At 29.8% G+C, this 15,103-nt stretch overlaps 2 protein-coding genes across 2 annotated transcripts in view; one reads left to right on the top strand and one right to left on the bottom strand.

Annotated features, from left to right (window-relative positions):
- Window positions 1-15,103, top strand: part of LOC106681324 (midasin) — a 416,397-nt gene that overhangs the window by 141,930 nt on the left and 259,364 nt on the right. The window lies entirely within an intron of this gene.
- Window positions 1-15,103, bottom strand: part of LOC106681326 (uncharacterized) — a 152,185-nt gene that overhangs the window by 99,391 nt on the left and 37,691 nt on the right. Inside the window, exon 2 of the mRNA XM_014421579.2 lies at window positions 6,393-6,600. Coding sequence (XP_014277065.1) covers window positions 6,393-6,600 — 208 coding nt within the window. The remainder of the gene's footprint in view (window positions 1-6,392; window positions 6,601-15,103) is intronic.

The raw sequence follows: 15,103 nt of genomic DNA, 5'->3' as shown, positions 1-15,103 counted from the left end.
TATATATATATATATATATATATATCTGTGTGTGTGTGTGTGTGTTTCGTTTTATGTTTTGTATTTCAATTACTAATTCGAGTTGGATGCTTACTCCATTATCTCCTCTTGCTGGATATTGATTCAGTCAATTCCACTTTCTAGTCCTTGATTGAATTCGAACCAACCTATTCTTGGTTCGGTCCAATTGTTAAAAACTTAACGTCTTAGCCTACTTCGGACTGAATCGAATAAACTCTAGTAGAGCGGAATAGAACTGAAAGCTGTGATTGCGGTCCAGCCAATCCTTAAAGTACCCCTACTCTATTACTTGTCTAGACTAACTGCCTGACTTACTCAGTTTAAGCTGTCTTGTAAGTTATAAGTCCTTGTTGTTTAGTTTAGTTTATACGTTAATCAACTTCTTTCTACTTAATTTTTTCGTTCAAGACATTATATAATTTGAACATTTCTTGTGAACTTCTCAACAAGTCGAAATGATCTATATTATTTTTTTATTTTTTAGTATTACAAAGTATACTAGTTGGGCCTAATTGAACGAGCCTTTTAAAAATATAGTTGTGCTATGGAAAATACGTTTACGCATGCTCAAGCCGAAGGTTGTGAATGTGAATATTGTAAACCATAGGTTTTGTCTAAACATCTAGAAATCACCATTTTGTTAATTTATTTTGGCAAACAACATGAAAATTACTGCTCCTACGAAGATAAACATCGTAAACTCCTTTATAGTCCATTAAACTAGCTATAATTTAAGTGCTAATAGACATCTGTACTTCTGATGGTTCCTAACATAAAGATTTTCCACAATAAATTCACTAACTAATTTTTCAGTCAGTATATATTTTATGAAATGTTGCTTTTTAAAAAATTGTATCTAGGAAACTATTGCACCTAAACATTTCTATTAGGGCTCATATTTTAACGAATTTACTCTACTTTAAAATGAAAAATTAATTTTTGTTAACATTTTGAAACAGTAGCCATTTTGTATTTCCCGTAACTATACTTGGCAGAATTTTAATCAGCAATTATATATAGTTTTTATTTAACTAATTAAAAATTGAGATTATTAACTGACTTTTATTAATCGAGTTCTTGTACTATAGGTACTGATCCGCACATGACATAAGTTTCTGATTTCTAGCAGACTAACAGTAGTAGGTATATTACCCGAACACGAAATTGACTGCAGACAAACAGACATGGAACCAAATTTGTTCCTTGATGAAGCAATGAAATATTTTCGCCATCGGTATTGAAGGTGAATAAAAATAATTAGGCACCTGAGATATAGAAGTCGATTGAAAATATACAACTAAATAAAAAATAACGAACAAAAATGTTGGTGGATAAACTAAGTTCAACATTCTCAGCCATCATAGAACAGACTAGGTGGGACGGTCATGATGAATCTCTTATAATTTAATATTAATATTCCTAGGAGAAACAACCAAACATATTGACTAATCATGGGGGACGACTTTTATTTTTGTAGTAGTTCCACAAGATGAAAACTTGACTCCCCACCATAGTTAGAATAGGTTGGTTACTTCTAGATAACCCCCTCTCCCTCCACTCCGTGTCTCAGAAATGACCAGAAAGGGGGTTAAAAAAATATCGAATTGAAAATTGAGTTCTGATTCACTAAATATATTAATTTTAAAGTTTTATCTATTAGGGCTGGAAAAAATTACAGCCATGACTTTAGTAACACTCCGGATGGATGTTTTTTGCCATGTTTGTGATATTTTTTATTAATTATTTCGAGAATTAAGGTAAAAAAAAACTTTTAAGATGTTTGTTATTTAGAATAGTTTACCTTACCTCAAGAGTCTATTTTTATTTATTATTTATTAAAAATACAAATTTCTTAAAAATTCATTCAAAGATATATGATATCAGTCAAGACAAGTAATTGTTAGAAACCATGTTTTACGATCAAAAATGTTCTAAATTTACATTAAATCGATTTAAATATAAATCTTAATGCCTGTTGAACAGATTCGATACTTAGGACTCCATCTTGACAAGAGACTTACTTGGAATCCACACACAAGACTGAAACGACAAGAAACTGTTCGTAGATTCCGATTGCTACAACACTTACTTGACAAACGCTCTAAACTTCCCATTCACTACAAAAAATTCGTTTATACTACAATAATCAGACCAATTTGGACATATGGAATTGAGCTCTGGGGCTCCACCAAACCATCAAATTCTTCCCGCATCCAATCGTTACAATCCAAAATCCTTGATGCTCCTTATTACGTCACAAATAAACTCATTCACAAAGACCTTAACATTCCATTCGTTGCAGATTTGACCCAAAACAGATATGCGTCTTTTAATTCCTAACTCCTTAACCACCCTAACCCATTAATTCTTAATCTTTCATCCTTAACAATCCCTGATAATCCCCCGAGGCGTCTGAAAAGAAGATGGCCACGGGACCTTCTAATTTAAATTAATGTTTGAAGAACCACCAATGGGTTGTTCCTTCCCAAGATTTTCAAGTGTATATGAAACATACTACATATTTACATATTGTATTATTTTGTACAGTTGTAAATTACATTAAATAAATAATTTAAAAAAAATATATATAAATCTTTTACATAATATTTTTATTTTAAAATATTTCAATTCACTAATACCACTTATCGATTATGTGATGTATCCTTTCATATATCAATTTGTAACGGATCTACTGTTTAATAAAATTAAAACAGATTACGCAGACAGTGGCTGTATAATTTAGTAATCGTATCTGCCGTGATTGCACCATAATCCTATTCGTCGTTATCAATTCGTTTACGGGTGCCTGATTTTTTCATTAGTGGGAGTGCTCCTGGATATTGTGTTTATGCTGTGGGTTATGAAAGTTACATAAAATATTCAATGTATACAATGCATAGTCAATATAGGCGTCGCTTTTTTTAGTTATGAGCTTGGTTTTATCATTATCGTTTATGTAAATTTTGCAAAAAGCAATATTTAAAGGAATTGATAAATATTGTTGTTATTGTACTCAAAGTCTGTTTTCATTCCATACACTTGTACATGGTGTCCAATGTGAATCGATACAAAAATTCTCAAAGTCAAATGTATGATCTTTTTGATAAAAAAAAAATGCCGGAAAAAAAGTTGTAGGTCTACCAGTTTCACCAACGCTATTGATTTACAATAGAGTGGTTAGTTGAGATAACAAGTGTCACAGATGCGCTGCGAAAGTTTGTTGTTTACACCTAATTTTCTATAGTGTCATTGAATGTTCTGAAAAATTCAACAAGACTTATTGCACTATATTCAAAATTTTAGTATTTATATTATTTTGAAACTTGTATTCTTAGCCAAATTAATATTTTAAAGCAACTTCGTAAACCTAGTATCTGGAAAATTTATTTCATTATTTTTTTCTCGTCTTTTTATTTAGAATATATTTTAGTCTGTAGGTTTAGGATTTTTCCTATATCATCAATTTTTATTAGTAAAGTTTTCTTTTCTACATTTTGTTTGTTAATTAATATTTCGAAAATAACTTTGTCTTTAAAATTTAACAAATTTACCTTCGCTTTAAACAAATATCTTATCCAAAACGTAGTTAAGGAAGTTATATTTCACACTTTCGAAGGATGAATTGTCTTTTAGTTTCATAATGTCTATTAAGTTTACAATAACAGGATTACATTTTTCAGATTTGACTTTCAATTTTTTTTTTTTTTTTTTTGTAGCTTTCTTGGGCACTGATTTGTGAGGTTTTTACTTTTACAATTATGTTGACCTGTTACACCAGCCAGTGGTTTCTTTCTTTCAGAGGGATGCTATTAATTAATCCTTCAAATGATATTTATGTGGACATTGATTTACAGTTGCTTTTACGTGCAACATTAACTAGTAAAATTGTGTATTCCTCTCCCCTCCACTGCTCTCAGTAATTTGAAAATCCAGAAAGCTGAGAAAATCGAAATTTACTTTCTTCAAACTGCGCCATCAATAATCCTACTGTGACCAATTAATCCTCTTTAGATTGTGGTAAAACATAATTTAAAGAGGTTATTATATTTACTCAATTTTTTTTATTAATGTTATTGAAGCCATTCTTAATAGGTATTATTAGATTATTAAAAAAAAATTAATAAATATCTCTTTCTCAGATTTTATTTTCTTACATTTCTCATTAGAAATATTACACTAACAAGTTTAAAAGTGTTTTTATTTGAAAGGCCATGAAAAAAAAATATATAAAAGTGATGTGAAATTGTCTCTAAGGTACCAGTTTATGAAATAATATTTGTACGATATTAAGCAAAAAAAAAATAAACGTTTCTGCTCAAAATAATTTATTGTTTTTACTTTTCACAAGTATTTTTTTTCTGAAACTATTGAAATAGACCTATAACTTTTTCCTTATGCATTTTTTTTTTTTTTTTTACATTTTTAACGGTTTGGTAGTGGATGAATTTAGATTGTGCACTTTGTATATAAAGAATAATTTAATATAATAATAATAATTTTTTTGGTAGCTGCTTTTTCAAAAAGGTATTGAAAAGATAATACTCTGTTGTCAGGCGGGCGTTCATGATTTAATGATTGGTTGGGTGATTGGACACACACAATATTTAGATTAAGGTGTTGATGTAATTTTTTTAATATATTTATTCTATTTTCTTAATCACAAATTATTTGTATTTTAACTAACCGAAGATGGGGACATAATAAATAAGACTACAGGGGACTAGACTAAGATAGATAGCCCGGGGCGACCCCATTCTGCCAGGACACAGTCACTTAAGGCTATCATTAATTCTGTGATAGTCAACGCTTATCAATCGCCTGGGACTTACTGCTTCATCAGCTTGACTTTTTCCGATAAATTTGCATTAGGGAAACAACTTACTTTCAACAGTTTGCTTGCTTTCCTGCTGCTACCTGTTTTCCTACCCCATTTTCCTGCTATTAATGAATTTCTTTGCTTAGCAATTATGTTATAGAGGAAAGAGGTAATTTTATCTTCAGAGATATTTTTTCCTTTTTTTTTTTCATTTTTACGGGATGAAAAAGCTTATTTTTTTCATTATTTTTCCTTTAATTTTTAATTATAAATTTAGCAATTAAAATTATAATTTTCGGTATAAAGTATCTAAGCACGAAGAAGAAGTGATAGTTTCTTTTGGAGAATTATTCTTGTAAATCAGCTCTCTGGCTTCAAAATACCAAGAGAACCCAAACGGCCCTTTGAGCCCTCCTGGGGTACACCTATTCTCTATAAAGTGGGTACCTTAATGAGGGCAAAACCTGGTGTTTGAGCGTGGTCTTGTACAAATCACCTCCTTCCACAACCGCTGTTCTGCAAACACTATGTCTGGGCCAGACATTTATGGGTTGTGGGGTGGTACAAGTATTTTTTTTTGTGAATAAAAAATTAAGGTATTTAATAAGAATATTACTTAGGATTATACCGCTCATGTATTTGTTGTTGTTTTTTAAATGTTTATATTTCTGAGGTTACTGTAAATATTCCTTGATTGAATTATAATTTTGTTTATTGTTAACTGAATGTTGTAAACCTATATAAAACAAATGGTTGGTTTTGTGGTTGGTTTTGTGGATGGTTTTGTGGAGTTGATTTTCGATAGAAAAGGACATTTATTTTTCGATTCATATCATAAATTCACGGACAGTGATTAGTAGAGAGATTGTGACCTAACGATTGTAATAACTGAAAAAATAATTTTATATTATTTAAATGGTTACACATGAAATCGTTGTTGCCCACCTACGGTTTCATATTGGTTGCGTCATATGAAAACATAAAATATAAGAGATCATTGTAGATTTATTGTTTACCTTCTAGCATCATGAAAATATTATCGTATATACATACCCATTTTATTATCTTTTTTGGTTTTCTCTAATATATTTGTATCTAAGTGTAAAATCTGGAAATGTAGCGAAACTAGTTGGCTGTCGAGATAAAATAAAAAATCATAATTCTTTAAATTTAACTTTAACGTCTCTATTTATGTTTAAATAATATGGACATTATGAATGAAGTCCTCATTACATTAAAAAAAAATTCAGAACTGACGTTTCACCATAATTTAAGAATTAAAGTAGAAACATAATCTGCTTTCCATATTTAGTACATAAATTGCAAACGTTTTTTGTCATACCTTCGGAATTTATACTTTGTATATCATACTTATCTACTATTAGACTTTAGTCAATCATTCTCTTATGTCCACTTGTTATTTATCTGGATATTTTGATGACTGGTCATTTTGACCGTTGATAACTGCTCTCTACATCCTGTAAGAACTAATCTATAAATTCTATTCCGAAGCTGTGGGAATAACAGATTATTTTGACTACTTGGTTATGCTTACCTCCTGAGGTGCTTGTTCGCAAGTATGAGTCCCATAAGAACCAGGTTCGCAGCCATCCCAAGAGACCCGAGGCTGAAGATAAGGGCAGCCTCCGTCTCGCCGCCCGGGTGGCACTGGAAGGTCCTGGAGCCGTTACTGGAGGAGTTGAAGGTGTTCCCATAGCGGAGGTTGGCCCCTATCATTGCCACCGCCGACCCTGGTACAAGTCCTACAATCGACAATCAATCATGTAATTTTTTATAATAATTTATTTAAATTTGCAACTGTACTAAGTGAATATATAACTAGTAAATGGGATGTGTGTTATATTTCAATTACATGAAACAGTCTTGTGGAGATTCTACCCATTAGTTGAACTCTATTTACGTTTTTAGAGTAGAAGATCTCGAGGACATATTATTTTGAAAGGAATAGGATTATCAGAAATTGAATAGAAAGTGAGCTTAGAAACATGTGGATTTTGGTTGGGGGTTTATCATGGAAGGATTGATTTATGATTTTTTTTTTTTCTCTGATGGATACCTAAAATTATGACCAGCGTGTTGGCAGGAATAATATAAGTTTTACTTATTTTTGCTCATCACTGACCACACTCCCGACCATCGTCTCATATGATATCGACAGACAGCAACCAACTCAATGAAATGATTTATGACATTTGTTAATATTTAAAAATTGAAGACATTCTTGTATGTTTACAAAAAAGCTTAACATATACTCATTATTCGTTATATTTATTTATAATACATAGTTGTACATTGTAAACCAAATGGCCTAAAATAATTATAAAAATAATATTACTAGTTAATGACATGTCATCATATTTATTGTTTTGTTGACATCAATTTAATACGTATTTTAATACGGAGGAATTAAATTTCTCCTTCTAAAAGGAGAAATTTAATTAAGAGATAAAGCTGGGTGCTTCCTCATGGCTTACATGCAATTTATTTATTCCATTTAAAAGTGAAGCAATCTGCTGATTATAAATTTTATATTTAACAGATATAAAACAAAAAGAGAAAAATTAATTTAATTAGTATTTATAAAAGTTAATGAACGTTGCTGAAAATGAAGATGGTCGGGGGTGTGGGCAAAAAAAGAGCAAAAAATGATTTTCACCTATTTATTTGTTGACTTTTCGCCCCATTTTGCCTGGCTTCGTTGAGCTCAAAAAGATACAAAAAACTAAAAGTGTGTTGGAAATGTAAGATTATCAGATGACAACAAGGTAAACTAAGGTGGGGTTAAAAATGATGTAAATATAAGGAAAAAAATTGTATATAAATGAAAAAACTAATAAATAAATAAGATGTACAACATTAAGCATATATAAAAAAAAAATTACTTAGATTTAAAATAGACATGAGGCGCAAAAATAGAGAATTAGATGTAAGAGAAGTAAATACTTAATTTGTACACACTATGAGACGGAAATAAGATAATGATTAATAAAGGTAAAAAAAAAATATATATAATAATGATTATTATTATTTATTTAATTATGTTTTAAAAATGAAATGAGGAACTTAATTACCTTATAAAAATGAAATTTTATCCTGTAAATAGTGGTAATATAATAATGGCTTCTTTAATGGGTTTCTAAAACATCAATGTCTTTCTTGTATATAAAAAAAAAAAAATTAGGTTAGGTGTGCATTAATGAATGGAGTATAGGGTTACTGGGATACTAGCCTTGTTTGCCGAGCACCATCGTGAAATTAAAGTGTAATTAATATTTTGTTGAACCACTTTTGTAAATATGTATATACAACTAAAGTACGTAATTATTTTTTGTATACTTCTTCTTTTGAAAACTCATCCGTTGGTATTAAGAAGAGGGATATACAGACATGGTTTTAATTAGCAATTAAATTACTTCCCCTTCCTTTAAAGTAGAAATAACCTTAATGAAAATTTGTTAATGTAGCATTCTGCCTTGGAGCTTTTACTGAGGTGTTTTCACGTTTTTCAATAGTTATCCCAATTAAAAATTACATTACTAGTTAAATGTTAATATGCTATCTATTTGATATCAGGTAAATGTTATATGCGGTTATCTTACTAACAGGAGATAAAATTGTTAAATATTTCTATATTTTTTTAATTATATATATATGTATAATTGAATTGAAGTATTGCGTTCGTGAAAAATTTTGATTTGGAACTTTTAACGGAATTCACATTTTAAGATGTGTGAATGTGAACATTCTTGCAACCGACCATAAAGTGATAGGAAACTGAAATTACATATTTAAGGATGTAAGAGCATCTTTATTGACAAAATCGACAATCTAATCGACCACATCATCGATTTTATAACGTTTTTTTACCATTTTCTCAAAAAAGGTTTATCCTTTTTTTATCAAGCTTGTCATCTTAATAGTCAGAAGTGCTTAAATACTGGATTTTTAGATTAGCTTCGTTTAGTGAACCCTTAATTTTGTTTATTTGATCTAATTTTCCATCTCTCTTTGTTATCAGTTAAAAAAATGGATAGATATAAATTATGACAGTATTGGATTACAACTGAAGGAGAAATATTTTCCTAGGTTTTTTTATAATTTCAGGAAATAAAAATAATAATATAGATGCAGGGTATAAATCTGTTATCTTACACCACTTTATGAAAAGGTATACCTGGGAAAATTAGGATTTTTATCTTATATTAACATATCTTACTTTGGGTAAATCCAGTAATTACCTAATTACCTGGCTTAAATGGCTCTGACTCCCTCAGTTGTGTGACAACGTTGAACAGTGTGTGTGTTGAATAAATAATTTATATTCACTAATAATGATAATGATTGCTTGTTTTATATTGTGTAATCTATTTAGCTTATAATGTGTGCAAGTTTTAAGCAATATACCTTAAAATTTTTTTAAAAAATTTAATGTCATATCATTGTATCTTGCTTCAATTATTTCTTCTTAAAAAAATAATATGAAGATATTTTTTTTAAAAATAATCTGAGTGTCTTGACATTATGAGCAATAACACTGTTTTGGAAGAAAACGGACCCCAAGTACTCTGACCTCACCTACCATGTATGGTTGGAGCTAAAAGGTCTAATGGTTGACGAGTATCACTCGTTGATTAATGATCGAAAACATGAAACTGAATTTAAAATAAATATTTCTGTTTCCATTATACCTTCTATGTGCACTATTCAGTTCAATCATATGGTTTCACTAGAAATAATTTTAGAAAAAATATATAAAAAGTAAAAAAAAAAATACCCATTTGGAAAGTTATAAAAAAAAAAAAAAATTAATATTGATTTGTTACAATATTTGATCATCAGTTTTTATTTATTTATATATTATACTATTTATAATTCTGTTTTTCGGCTCGTTTAAATGTATTAAGAAACGTATTTTACCGTGGCAGCATATTAGGGTTTTTTTTATTTTTATAATTCATTCCGAGCTTTGACGTCTGTTGCGATGGCGACGCGAAGACTTTGTGCTTATACTAATCTCACTAAGATGGATGAGGGATGATATCAACCGTCCATTGTGACTGCTAATCGAAAAAGTTCAACCCCCTTTTTTCTTCCTTTCTTTAGTCGTTCGCTGTTTGTAGGAGATTAGACAGTCAGCATAAAAAGTGTAGAACATCGTGCCAACCTTAATGAACTTTAAATGAACCCCGTTGTAGCCTCCGTCGGACTTATTACCCTCTAGTGACATCTGTAGTCTAATTTGTTAGTACTCCGGTGAAAAGTTAGCGCAGTATTATTCATGGGCACTTTAGGGTTATTTTTCTAAAGCAACTTTAGTTGTTAACTGGAATTTTGACTTTTCTAATATTAGTAGATAAACGATCGTTTATTTTTATTTATATTTATTTGAAAGAAGATGGCCTCGAGATCTCCTCTAGAAATGTTATTGGAGTTCTATTAGTGGGTAGATTCTCCACATGTTTGTATCATGTCACTATGTCACCTACAGAAAATTTATTTGTATATATGTGTATACAGTTGTAAATAACAATAAATAAATTATTAAAAAATATATATATATTTGTTTGGTATTATATAATCTTTATTTAATATAGAATCAATGATAATTAATTGATCTTAACAACTTAGTAGAATTAAAGCCAATTCCTATCCGGCTTCGTTTGAATCGAGTCTGTCAAGATCTATGGTATATGGTCGTTCAGGGCCAAGTGGCATTTTTGGTCGGGTATAACCTTCCACACAGCTAGTCCGGGAGCCTGTGCAAAAAAAAATCGTCATTATCTGATGAAATACTTTGATAGGAGTTTTTGAATTTTTATAGACTTTCTGTCAGATCATACTACCTGCACAAAATTTTGGCTGTTTCAAAACATTTAAAAAAAATTAATTTATTATTTAGAGCATCATATCTTTAAAACTAGCTGCAACACTAAAAAACTTAACAGAGCATCGTTTAATGTAAATAAAATTTTCTAAATGCTAAAAAAGCTATATATGTTCGTTAGTTTTCGAGATATAAACTACTTTATTGTCTATGCTAGATTGTGATTCTGAAAATGAAAGCTTAAATTGAGATGGCTAGAAGATAGCATTCAACTTATAAGCCTTCCTTAATTATTTAAAACAGACCTTTATCCTTAAAATTTCTGTTTCAGTGCTTCCCATTAAAAGATATATTCACTTTCAAGTTTTTTTATTATTCTTAATAAAAATAAGTGATAAATTGAGGGAAATTTGAACTACATTTCCCCCTTTAATAAAATTTACTCTCAGTTTATTTTAGTTCACATTAAGTTTTTTTTTTGTAGTTTTTATATGTTTATGGAAAAAATATGTAATACTTTTTATCACTCCGATAAAAATTTGATTATGTGGAATTAATCACTATCTGATTTATCTTGTATACACATATTCGCACATTTCTGGTACATTGTGTACCCGCCGATAATCATTATACTAGTCGGGAAGTTGTACAATTAACCTTCATTAATATTGATCAACTTGTTTGCATCTCCTACATCAACTGTTGGTGAATTAATACCGGTTAAAGTTGAGGAGATATTGAATGCAGTGGGTTAATGTTGCATATCAGTAGTTCAAAAACTTGATATTTGGTCAGTTGTTTTATTTCTGTGGCTTTTAGCAACAAACACAAATGTCCTTTTTTTTTTTTTGTGTAGTTAGTTTTCCTGTCTACGATTAAACTTGTACTTGCTGAAGTGATGTTCTCTGAATCCTGTAACTATTTATTTCTTGATGTAAACCTATCTAATGGTGGAAGTCAAGTTTTCATTTCGTGGGACCGCCACAGAAATAAAAGTCGACCAACCAGGACGGATTTAAACCGGCACCGCTGCAGTTTCAAAGTTTTATAATTCAAGAATTATAGTCCAAGCTTTTGTGAAAATATAATTAAAGAGAAAAGTACGAAAACAAATTTATATAAGTATACTTCACTTTAGTTCAGGTGTTACTTCAATTTAGAATATGCTGGTCGGGTTGTCAAGCGGACTACATATAAGAAAATGAACTGGAAGAAAATCGACTTTAATTGGGAAAAAAATCTATTGAATAATTTATATTGCAGGTTGTAGCCGAAAAAAATCATTTTTGGATTAGGAAAAAAAATGAAAATCTGTACCGCTACGACCGATGAATGTTTAATGGTGCAGTACTTTGTAAGGAAGTACTGTTACTAGACCAACAGTTGTGCAAGGAGGTGATTTGATCAGAACCACATTTGACCGCCAGATTTTTACCTAATTTTTGACTCTGGGTGGACCTCGGGAGGGCTTCAGAACATACAGGGTTGACTTATGGCTACAGTGTAACAGAAATAATTTTCTGCCCAGCCGGATTCGAACCCGGGTCATTTTTGGATTAGATTAGGTTAATAAATTTTGATTCGGGATCTATTAAAATTATAGCTATTGATGAATTGATGTGGTAATATCATTATGAGGTGAAGGTCCAGTTGAAGTAAGAAAAGGTGGGGTGAAATTATTCAAATGGTTAGGTATCATGTCTTTTTAGCATTCTCCTCTTCTCCTGTCCTTCCTTTCCTAGCTTGGGGACTTATCCTTGCATATCTACTCACACGTGATGAGGTTGAATTCAATGAAAAGAAATGAATGATTTTAACTCAGAAAAATGTCTCCTCGTGCCTCTTTATGCCCATATATCATCTGCTTCATTTTTGAAGCTCCATTATATATGATGATTTTGTAAACATAATAAGAAATCACTGTTTTTTATGTATAAGTTGTATTATTGTTTGTATACAATGCCTCCAATGTGCGGCACCGTTACTCACTTGAGGTTGCTAAGGTTGACTGTGACCGTTTACATTACCTATCTTAGTGACCGGAGATTAATGATGTTTTCTGAAAGAATACGAACATAAAATTCTATTATTTAATTATTAAATGATTCAATTTTATTTTGATAGACAATCGTCTACTTCTGCACGTCTAAAATGCAGATAAAATTAAATAAAAAAGGCAAGTCTTTGTAGAAACAGATGCCCTGAAATAAAACATCCATCAGCCTTACGACTGCATGATAAATTGAGGACAAGAGAAACGGCCGTTGTTAAAAGGGTCATTACTAGATTTCTTGCTGGCTGAGATCCCAGCTCTCATTCTGAGTATATTTATTTTTATAAATCATGTATAAATATAAATATATAACAATAATAACACCTCTAAATTTGTGTTGATAAGCATATTAATGAATTCACACAATGTACTAAAATTTATTATTTATTTATTGACATTTACAACTGTTGTTTTTATTTACATAAAAATACATCTAGTGAAGTTGATGTTAGATTATAATGGTATGATACAGGCTTGTAGAGAAACTACCCATTCTAATAATATTTCTATATTAGGAGGTCTCGAGGCCATCTTCTTTTCAGGCGCCTCGGAGGATTGCCAGGAATGGAAGAGGAAGCAAAGTTCGTGGATTTGGATGGTTAGGGAGTCGAATGGAAGTATTGGTTTATGGTTCGGGCTAGGTCGGTTACATACGGAACGTTAAGATCATATGTATATACGTATGATTTTATTTGTAACAATGTAAGGATCATTGGATTGCAAGGTTTCGAAGGTTGAGTGTTGCTCCAAAGCTCATCTCCGTTTGTCCAGATTGGCTTTTATTACAGTCATGTAGATCAGTCTTTTGTAAAGAATTGGAAGTTATACCGTTTGTCTAGTACGTGCTGGTACTAAAATTTATTTTTTCATTATTTATGTACTTTCTTCCACCTATCAGATAGTACAGTTGTGATTGTATTTAATTACAAATTAAATAAAAACCTAATTAAGTCTCATTTCAATTTTTTTTAAATATAATTTTAATACAAAATATTGTTTTTAAACCTTAAAACGTATTTAGCGAATGAACCACTGTCCCAAAGTAAATGTACATTCCTTATATTCTTTCATTCCAATCTATTTATTCATTGTTTCGTGATCATTATTTCATTTTATTTTTCTCAAAATTTAACTTATGATTTATTATTATTTGTTAATTCTTTTAATCATTACTGTTTTGTTTTTTTACTGTATAGAGAACTTGTTACTCTAGTTATGTTTTATAATTGGGATATACAATTTGTGATAATGTATGTGAAATATTCCTTGTTTTCAATAACATATTTTTTAAATACTATGTAATCAATTTTTTTAAACTAACGACAGTACAAACATTTTCAAAATTTTCTTACCACAAAACTAGCTCAATAATGAACTTTTATGTTTTATTAATAAAACGTAAATTAAAATTAATATCAATATAGCGATCTAATTTTAAGGTAAATTCTATATTGTGAATTCATTTAGAAAACTATTTATAATTAAAACTAAAAACGTAAGGAATTTGTGAGAGACATACTGTTTATTAATACAAGTTTCTTTATTTATCGTGTTCTAATATTTTTCTAACCATCAACCCTTTTATGTAAAAGAATTTTTTAATTATTCTGGGACATGCTTTTTATTTATGGAGTACTATAACGATGTGGTGTTTTATTATATTTTCCTGGGTTGCTCTGTTTTCCCCTGTTATATTTTTTCTCTAAAGATTTCCAGAGCTTTCTTTATAAATAAATACTTATTTTGGCTTTCCTTCATCAGGTTGATAGCTTTTTTTCTGCTTATAATACTTAATTACATAATATATTGATTAATAATTTCTTCTAGGACGCTTATTAACTCATCATGTATAATAAATACATTACTTTACTTGTGATGTTTAGTCGAGATTGATTTATCTGTTTTTTCATTAATAACTAGGATGTAATTTTGCAGATTTATTCCAGGAATATGCATTTATGAATTCTGTAATTTATGTTCTATAATAGTTTTGATGTAATTAGATTAATATATTTCCATATTTTATATACGCATTAGTACATTTTAGACTGTATGGTGTACTCATGTGACGTGCATATTATACATCTAATAATTTAAAAAAAAAAATACGCATTTCAATGTTTTAGTGATAAAAATAAAATGGCTTACATTAAAATAAATTACATCTCTCCAAAAAAAAAAAAAACCCCAAAAAACTCTAATTTGTTCGCCCAACCAGGGAATTGCAACAATATGCAATATACCGGTTATGTGTTGCACAAGTCTACTCATTAGTAATTTTATTCATTAATAATTTTACAAAATATTTTTATATCACTACAAGAATAAAATTATTTTAACGAATACTTTGCAAGAAGATACTTAGATT

The sequence above is a fragment of the Halyomorpha halys genome, unplaced genomic scaffold (genome assembly GCF_000696795.3).
Source record: "Halyomorpha halys isolate HHAL.00 unplaced genomic scaffold, Hhal_1.1 Scaffold327.1, whole genome shotgun sequence".
Lineage (NCBI taxonomy): Eukaryota > Metazoa > Arthropoda > Insecta > Hemiptera > Pentatomidae > Halyomorpha > Halyomorpha halys.
This window is presented reverse-complemented; position numbering and strand designations above follow the sequence as displayed.